Genomic DNA, 9869 nt, shown 5'->3' on the forward strand with positions numbered 1-9869 from the left:
AAAATTTTAAATATTTAATATTTATTTTAAAAAGAAAGTTTGGAAAATTTGATACTAAATTCAAAGACACCAATAAATTTGTCATCAAAAGAAAAATGATGTTTTAAAGATAATTCTAAATTAACAAAATAGTTTATGTCTTTGATCTAATTTTGTATTAGAATATTTAGAAAATTATTTAGTAGGTACATCAAACAATAAGTAAAAAATTCAATCTGTAATATATCTTTTTTTTTTCAATTCTTTTGAATTTTAAGTCATTCAATAAAAAACATGTAAAATGATCAAATTTGGAGATGGAAAGTTCTTAATTTTTTAAGTAGGTTGGTCAAAATTTAATTTCTAAGAATTTTTTTATTTTGAGTATGTCTCTATTTAGTATATTTTGTCAAATTAAAATCATCTTTAAAAAGTTAATATCATTTGTTACATTATTTTTTTTTATTTTAGAGGAGTTATATATATATATATATATATACACGCAAGAAAAATGGAAATTTATATGAGAATAAAGAATTATTTTAGTATCTAATATTTACGACAAATTTAAATTTTGTTTTTTATTTTTTAAATTTTATATTTTTATTCTAAAACATTTTAAATAGACTCAATTTTATGCTATCCATAATTAAATATGGGTGAAATACTTAGCACTATTGATGTGTATATAATAAAATTGTTATTAATAAGCAATTTTCTTTTTTAATATGTGTGAATATTTTAATATTATAATTTTAAAATTAAAGCAAAATAATAGAATTTATATTAGAAGATATTAGGGTTTATTTGATAAATAAGAAGGTTAACAATGTGAACAATATAATAACACTAGGTGAACTAACAATAGATGAGTTTACATACTTGCGTAACTAAAGTTAGGTTTGGTAAAATGGTTTGGAAAAGAATTTGTGCTTTTTAAAAGCATAAATATATCTTATTTTGTATTTAGTAAATTAAAATTTTATATGCTTATACTTATAGTTTTCAAAAGTTAAAAATGTTTTTGAAAATATTTAAGAAAAAACTTTTTAAAGTTGTCTCGTTCTTATTAAAATTAAAAAATTTAATATAACTCTTTATAATAATAAATATTTAAAATTATCCTTATTATTTATTAGCATAAAAAAAAGTAATTATTTTTTATTATATATATGTCTATTATGATCTTTTTTATTTTTAAAAATTATTTTATTAAACACAATTATAGTGTTTGTATTTATCAAAAACTATTTTTAGTTTGATTTTAGCAAACGTAGATATTGTAATTTTTAAAAAAATTGACTTTTAAAAGATAGTTTTCATAAACTATTTTCGAAAAGTAAAAATTTTACCAAACCAAATCTAAATTACGTTATCGTGATGCATATTACTATATTACTAAGAGTTACAATTTTGTGGGACAAAAATAAAAAGTTTTATGTGGAATAATTAAATTGGTATTAAATAATCTATATGTAAAACAAAGTTGAATGTGGTTTCCAATTTTATTCTAGTTTGGTAAATAGTTTTTTTCAAGATGCTTGCATTACAATTGAATACTTTTTAATAATATAATCGGTTTATCTAATTTAGAAAGAGTAAATTTTTATCATGGTCTTTAAGATTTACGAGATTATCCAATTTAATCATCAAAATTTTAATTTTATTTTAATGGTCTTTTAAATTGAACTCCAATCACTATAGTAATTCTTAACATCTTTTTCGATAATGACTCGGCTATATTAGTGCTGACATGGCTATCGTTTGCCATGCTAGAGCATGCAACGGCTAGCTTAAAATTATAATTTGTATTCGATTTGGTTCTTCCTTCTCTTTTTAACTCTAGCAATATTTATCTCCTCCCAATGTGAACATTAACTTCTGGTTCTCCTTATTCTTCTTCCTCACTGCTTGCTATTTAGTGGCTACTAGACGAGAACTCTAATCCCTTTTTTATACCATCTTTATCAACTATATGTCACTATTAATTCACTTCTGTTCTATTTAAAAAATAGAGCCTATATCCCAACATTTCAGAAAAAAAACCCTAGCAACTACAGCAACGAAAAAAATAAATATATCCAACAACATTCGCACTATAATTATAACGAAAAATCATCACCTCATTGTACAATTTTTTTTTCAAAAAAAAAAATACATACCTTCACTATGAACGATAATGGCGAAACTGCTAGCGTCCACGAGAGGATGAAATGATCTAACACAATCCGTCGATGTAAGTGAGGTGGTCACAAAGTAAAAAACTCCAAAATCCTAACCTTAGAGCGGCTCAATTGATAAAGAAAAGTAGAAGACGAAGAGTGAAAGTGATGAAGATGGACGAGTGTTTGTGTTTGAACACATAGTTTTTGAGCATGAGTTAATACCACACGATGTCATTTTGGTATACTCCAGTGTTACATATGATAGCCACGTCATTACCGACACTTGAATCATCATCGGAAAAATGCCTAAGAACCTATAGTGTCTAGAGCTCAATCTAAAAAGCTACCATGGTAAAATTGGAACATCAAATATCAAATTGGATAATTTTATAAATTTTAGAGACCATATGGAGATTAAGTGAATAAACCTTCAATACAAATGCGTGTAGTACGCAAGTTGTTAATTTATCTTAAAATAAGATGATTATTTATGTGAAAATAATAGTTAAGCATCATTAGATGATTCAATATGATTAACTGAGTTATTTAACATAATACATATCAACATTTAAAGTAAAGCACATATTTTTTCGTGTATCCGCCTAAAATAATACATTCTCCTCTTTTTACAGCATTATGCACCGAAATTAACTCGAATACATTTTTTGGCATGGGTAAAATGGAACATTTTCTACTGCAATATTCTCTTAAGGACCAAATCGATAAATAAATAGAAAAAAAAAAAAAACTGAGTATCGATCTATATTTTCCTTATAACAAGCTTGCTTTAGATAGTTATCACCTGTCACAAAGCAGATTCTTTCTGCCAGTTAATTCTGTGCTGCTTGGTTAGGAGAAACAAAGCTCAAGTGCTACCAACTAGCAATAAGTACCAATGGGTGTCATCATTTGTTTTGTTCTTAGATCAACTGTAAAGAACTTCATGATCCTCATGTCTTAGACCCTCTTCAAGGTTCAAAATGATTATAGGTAGTTGGCTTCTCGGGCAACTAAAGGAGGCCTTGGTTGACGTTTTCTCTTCGATTTCAGATCAACTACTATGATTGAAATGTTATCCTTACTATTTCTAGCATAAGCAATCTCAGTCAGGCTATTGGCAACAACTTGTGCCGGAGATATTTCCTCCAGAGACAGGGACCTTCGTCGCCTTCTTAGAATATGCCGCGCAACTTCACCAACCTCTTCATTCGTCATGACATCCCAGAGTCCATCACTTGCCAATATTAAGCACTCATCCTCCTCACTTCTTGCTGTAAAGGTTATCTCAGGCACTGGAATGATCCATGGCCTCAAGTACCTATCACCTGAAACATAATTGTTAACTAGGTAAATACAAGACGACCAGTAGCCATGGACCTTTTGTTCCAAGAAGTCCAATTCCTAATAATTCAACTTACGTTTTTTCCTATCTCTTTTCCTGTTCTGAACCATAATTCGACTTGCCATCTTAGTTTGAACTAGATGGCAGATGCTACACATGATGGTTAAATGAAAACTCTGGAAAAGTCACTTGCATGCCATCTAAGTTTTAGGCAGCAAATGGTTCTAGCAACAACAAACTAGTAATACTCTCTTGCATCAGATAATTAGGTACAACAGTAAAGTACGCTAAGTACCAGAGGAGAAATTAGCTTTCTACCTTTACCAAAAACCTTGCAAAACTCAATAGATTATTGATAACTGCCTATGCTCATTATTTCCCGAGTGATTGTGGACAGGCTGTTATGATCAAAATCAGTGTGTATAAAAATTTATTGAACGACTACAGCACGAAGGAAGCTTGCAAACATATGAAAAGAACTTCTGGAAATCAATTAACAATAAAAAATGACAAATATAAAAAACAACTTGAGTTGCGAATCAAATTGCTATATATAACGTGCTTAGTTCTGTTGGCCTGTTCTCTCATCAATCATAACACGCTGAACCATAGTCATTAAAGTTAATGTACTACTAAGAAAATATTCGATACATTATTCTGATAATCTGATCCTCCTATGTGACTTCCATTAATCCATGGACCATGGTCATAGTCCCGCTCTCAAAATGGAATTTCTATACGTACATTTCTTTTCTTTCAATTACTTTTTATGCTGACACCAAAATGGGGTTTACCAGTACATATAAGTATGTAGATTTATCCTAGAGAATTTATAGGATCAAAACCATTTTGAAACTACAAAATATTGAAATTGAAGGTTGTGCTGTTTTTCTTTTTGTTTATTAGCCAATGACAGAAAATGGGTCACGTTTTATTGAAAGAAACTTTAATGCCTTAATCGTTCAAAAGAAGAAAATCTCAAGAATCCTTAGCCTAAGACGATATATATGTAGATAAATCAAGGTACCTATAGCCCTGGACATGGCAAGAACACCAAACACCCTAGCTCCATTCCAGTTTATGACTTTTCCTCCTCCTCCTTCAATTCTCAAGAGTTCATCTTGTCTATCAGGCTGTACAAGCAAGGACAATGGTATCTTAACTTGTCAATGAAACGAAAGATAACTCATATAACTTATGAAATATAAAAATGATTGGAATATATATGGCTCCAGTTAGGTACCAAAATTGACTTCATTTTATTTTTTATTTTATATTTTTCCTTTTCATTTAGTCACGCCTTCTCAAGCATTTTCGACAGGCCTAAAAGGTTAATAGATTTACCTTGTATCCATGCCGCATGAAAAACAAAGATAGCTTTGATTTGATAAAATGACAGTACATAACAAGAATTAATCGCATATGAACAAAAAAAGTGGTAAAAATGGGTTGTGATAAAGACCTTCTGATCGACAGTGAGTGGGATTGTTTGAGCCCTGCGGCAAAGAACGACCCTTGAATCGCCGCAGTTGGATGTAATAATTTGGCAACCAGACAGAACCACCACAGAGGCTGTAGATCCTACCATTTCAGGTGCAACTTCATCTGATGATATCTCATTGTCAGTCCTTTCAAAACCGTTAGAAAATACGGCCTCCCACCTTCTTTGCCATTCACTATAACTCTCTATTTGCCGCTCCCATTCCTCTGCTATCACATCGTGCATCCGATTTGCACAAAATTTAGCCACCTACCAATGAAGTACAACAGTTAGGAAGGGTTTAATTTTCTTAGGACATGTAGTACTGGACAAATGCATTCGAGTAAAACTATATATATATATATATCAAAGAGTAGTTCAGAGAAAAGTTATTGGCCACCACAAGAAAGCATGCATAATGTAGGTTAGCCATCTATATATGGTTGACCTCCACCACCTCGGATTTTGGACAGGTTTATTGTATTACTCTTCCCTTGTACTGGGGGAAGCTAAGGAGGACGTATCAGTGGCCCTTCTTAATCCATACATAGTTCTGTTAAATGAATACTCTGAAATAAAGGGTAAAAGTAATGCTCAATCCAAAGCTATCATCATATTAGCCGGGAATTATCACATATTCATATTGAATACTGAAACATTAAGTTGGATCGTACTTAAATTACTATTTACTTTGTTGCATATACTATGCTTTTATTTATATAAAGTATTACTTTAATTTATATTATTCAACTAAGCACAGTCCATCTAACTTATTAGAAGGATAATTTATCTGATATTGAGAAGCTTCTGTCTGATCTGTGAGCCAATCTTTCATATTTTTCATCGAGAATATTCACACAATTAATTTTCGTACGAATTATCTATATTATTTTAATATTATATTTAGGTTAAACATAATTTAAATTTAATTTCACACATAAAATTAATTTTTAGTTGGCCAGAAAATATTTCTGGAGAAGGAAGGAACTCATTCAAACAAGTCTCAAAAAATAATATCATATTTAAATTTAATTTAATCATGAAATGCAATATTTGGCCAAATTTTTATTTGACTAATACTAATAAAATTTTTTATTTTTTTAATGAGTAGTGCTAGGGAGCCAATGGCCTAAGTGTACAATGTGTACAATGGACTAAATCTTTGGTTTATGAATCAAATGAACATCACCTATGGACTAAATCTTTGGTTTATGAATCAAATGAACATCACCTATACTATGCAGAATAACCATCCGGATACCAGGGATAACCATCTGGATACCAGGAATAATAAACATCTAATTTTGGGTTCACCAAGGTTTGAACTCTTGACTTTCCGGATCTAGAACTCTTATACCATGTCCTGAAACCACTCATCCCAAAAACGTAACCTGCCAGGACAATGTAACACTAATAATAATATCTCTAATACTTTCTAAACCTTCATTGTACACATTGTATGCTTAGGTCATTGGCTCCCTATACTTTCTCTTTTTTAATTTCTCATGCGTAATTATGTTATATTGTTATGCCGGTGTAGTGCTCTCATGTGAAACGTGTTTCTTATTTTCCAAAACGGAGCAGATTAAGAAGGGCCAGGGCCACATCATCAGTGAGCCCTCGGCAGCACCTTATAATATTCCAAAACGGATGCAAAGGCAAAGGTAAAGCCAATTTCCCATTCACAAATCAATGGAATGAAGCATTCATCCCTTTTTCCTCTTTCAACAAAAGGCTCATCCTTCCGTTCGAATTCCCATCCACGCGGTCATACACTAATTATTAACACTTGTCAATATATGCTTTAACAAAGGAATACATATCTGCTTGCTTTTCCAGGTTCTACTCCCTCCATACGAAAAGCAGAGAATCAAAGTGCTCTTTTTGGCAATCCACAAATGCGAGAGTGACCAAAACGACCCGAGGAACCAGCAACGCTAATAAACTTGCACATCCAATGATTACTAGCTTGTATCAAATCCCGAGAATTAGCACAATTAGCATGATGGTAGTTGCTTCGATTATTATTATTATTAAAATGAAATGGCAATTAGACTCAAAAATTTTGATTTAGAATGAATTAATCTTTAAAAAAATATCAATTAAATTTTTTAAGATAATAAATAATAGATATGTATATCTTTCTATTAATAGATATTACAAAACGTCAAAATAATACAAAATTATCCATATATTTTATTAATAGATATTACAAAACGTCAAAACGATACAAAATTATCCATATATTTTGTTATTGATGTGTGTCGTGTTGTTATACATAAACACAAAAATAATATAGTTTTTGACAATAAAATATTTATTATCTTTTGAATTTTTATATAATCTTTATTAACTGTTTTCTATTTATAACAAATCTTATTAAAACAGATAAAATTTTACTCCAAAAATTATAATTTACATAATAATTTTTTATAAATAAATGTCATAATAATTAACAGTATATATAAATACAGTTGTTAGGTTTTATATGATAAATTAATATTAGAAGAATATAATATATTCACTCTTTACTATTTTAGAGAATCAAATTAATATTTTTTTAGAAATTAATTAATCCGAAATTAAAATATTAAGAGCCGTCATCAACACTTTACTGTGATTATTATTTACTCTTATTATTATTAAGCATCAATCAATATTCGTATTTAATTTTTAAGAGCCACGTGTATGAAGCAAATTTGATAACGTGTGAGAGATTAGGCATATAACCTTGAAATGGAAAATAAAATAAAATCACTGGTAGTAGTATCTGCTTATCTGGCCCTCCCCTTCAATGGCAAAAAAGGCATACCCCAATCACTCTTACGCGTGTCACACGACAAGGAGACGCACTCCAATTTTCTTTTTCTCTCTCTCTATGGACCACTCTCCCCATAACACGTGCCCATCATGAGAGCAACCCGGCCACCAACCACATTCCCATCCGACCTTTAAGTAAACGATCAACCACACTATTTATTTATCCAAAATTACTAATAATAGAATAGAATAGTATTATATTTTTTCAAAATAAATAAATAAACATTTTTCTATTTTTATATTACGGAAAATGCCACACACTCTACATTTCCATGCCTGGTCATGGTCACCACAGCCAGGACAGATCTTTGTTTATTTTTATTATGAAACTTTCAAATATATATTTCCAACTTTAAAAAAAATCTTGCAAAATTTAAATGCGAAATACTAAAATATATGCGGAAGAAGGTATACCTGAGAGCCACCGTGACCGTCGTACACTCCGAAGAAATGAAGGGGAGAGATCTCGCCGGAGGATTGGGAGCCAGGGGCCGTACAACCGCCGACGTGGTGGCACGCGCGGGACATGAATCCAGGAATAACGGCAATCGTGTCTTCCATCTCCTTCCTTCTCCCAATCACCGAAGTGTGCCCCCAACTCACTCCCTTGTTCTTCCTCCCCACGCATTTATCCCTGACCGCTGCCGCTACCACAACCTCCACGTCACTCGACACAGTCCGCCTGAGCAGAGGAGGCAAGAGTATGACGTCGGCGGGAGGAATCTCCCCGGAGCCACTGCTGATGGAGGAAATGTCGCCGGAGCTGGTGTTACTGCCGCGGAAGTCGTCGAAGCTGAGGATTGAGGAAATGCCGGAGCTGGAACTGGTGGCGGACAACTCGGAGTCGTGTCGCTGGAGCTGCTCTTCCTCGTCCATGATGCAACGACAATGAGAGAGGGCGGAACGGAAGATAATTGAGGTGATAAAAGAAGAGGAAAGGACAGGTAAAAAAGTGACACGTGTAAGAGAAATATAAGTTTTGTTGATGGCACACGCATCTGCTGTGACTTTCGGGGGTTGGAGTGGGAAAATGAAAACGAAAAGGAGAGGTTAAACCAAAAAAATGGAGAGGAATGACTTCTATGTAGTCGTACTCACCTGTCTTATGCTGCGCCTACACCTGTCCCCATTCTGATCTCAACTCGACACGCATCTTTACGTTTCACTTTCCGACGCTCTAGCTAGTACCTCCCATAATAATTCCCTCGGTTTTTATTCTCTAGGGCACTCCTACCTTTTGAAGTATGCACCGTCCACCCATAGTGTGCCAGATCCCACACCCTGCTCACTGTTTTACCTCTTATTGGACCGTCTAGAATCCGTGACGTAGTAAAGGTTTGTAGAGAATTTTGGTCTCTCTGCCTGTGACGTTTGAGGAACCTATGTACGTAAGCAGCCGTCCGTACGTCGTCTTTTTATTTATTTTTCGAAAAGATATTTAAGATATAATAAAAGTCAGTCTAAACCAAAGATGTCAGAATTCAACGGATAAGGTTATTAGATCATTTATTCAACTGATTCAACTGATTAATTCGATTTTATGTAAATAAAAAATAAAATATAATTAAAAATTTAAAATTAAAATTTAAAAAATATATTTTTATTAACATTTTAAAAATATTTAATCATTCTAAAATAATATGAAACAGAAATAATAAATATTTTGTTAATTTTATTTTATTATAAATATTTTTATTTTGTTTTATATTAAAATAATTATTATTTTTAAATTTCAATAATTTATTAATTAGTTTATATCTATTATACTATTATATGCTACAAGTATTTATTGAAAAATAACATTAATAGATATTATATAATTATAAAAAAATAAGTGAGTTTATAATTATTGTCAAATAAAATATAATTAATTTAAGAATGAATGAGTTTATAACTAAAATTAAAATAAATTAAATAAAAATAAATTATTTGCTGAAATATATATATATATATATATATATATATATATATATATTAATTTGCATATATATTAATAACAAGTTTAATTGTCTAATGGTTGTGAGTATCATTTTGAAACTCAAGTGGTTCGGTCGAACCGATCTTATTGAATTTGACCAATTCA

General features: G+C 31.2%; 1 protein-coding gene across 1 annotated transcript; it reads right to left on the bottom strand.

Moving 5' to 3' along the window:
• Positions 1–2711: 2711 nt before the first annotated feature.
• LOC112738052 (probable protein phosphatase 2C 6) lies at positions 2712–9600 on the bottom strand. Its single transcript, XM_025788310.3, has 4 exons — positions 8201–9600; positions 4949–5236; positions 4514–4619; positions 2712–3469 (listed from the first exon to the last, which is right to left on the bottom strand). Exons 1-4 carry the CDS (start codon positions 8660–8662, stop codon positions 3129–3131), a joined length of 1197 nt encoding a protein of 398 aa, XP_025644095.1. The 5' UTR covers positions 8663–9600; the 3' UTR covers positions 2712–3128.
• Between the last annotated feature and the right edge of the window lie 269 nt (positions 9601–9869).

This window comes from Arachis hypogaea, chromosome 13, assembly GCF_003086295.3.
Source record: "Arachis hypogaea cultivar Tifrunner chromosome 13, arahy.Tifrunner.gnm2.J5K5, whole genome shotgun sequence".
NCBI classification, from domain to species: Eukaryota; Viridiplantae; Streptophyta; class Magnoliopsida; order Fabales; family Fabaceae; genus Arachis; species Arachis hypogaea.

What these genes read in the sequence shown, in the direction of transcription:
- LOC112738052 (XM_025788310.3), bottom strand. Translation starts at nt 8,662, where the DNA reads ATGGACGAGGAAGAGCAGCTCCAGCGACACGACTCCGAGTTGTCCGCC. An exon ending in CACTCACTGTCGATCAGAAG is followed by an intron (nt 4,620 to 4,948) that starts GTCTTTATCACA and finishes TTGCTTGTACAG; the next exon opens with CCTGATAGACAAGATGAACT. An exon ending in TGCCATGTCCAGGGCTATAG is followed by an intron (nt 3,470 to 4,513) that starts GTACCTTGATTT and finishes ATTATGTTTCAG; the next exon opens with GTGATAGGTACTTGAGGCCA.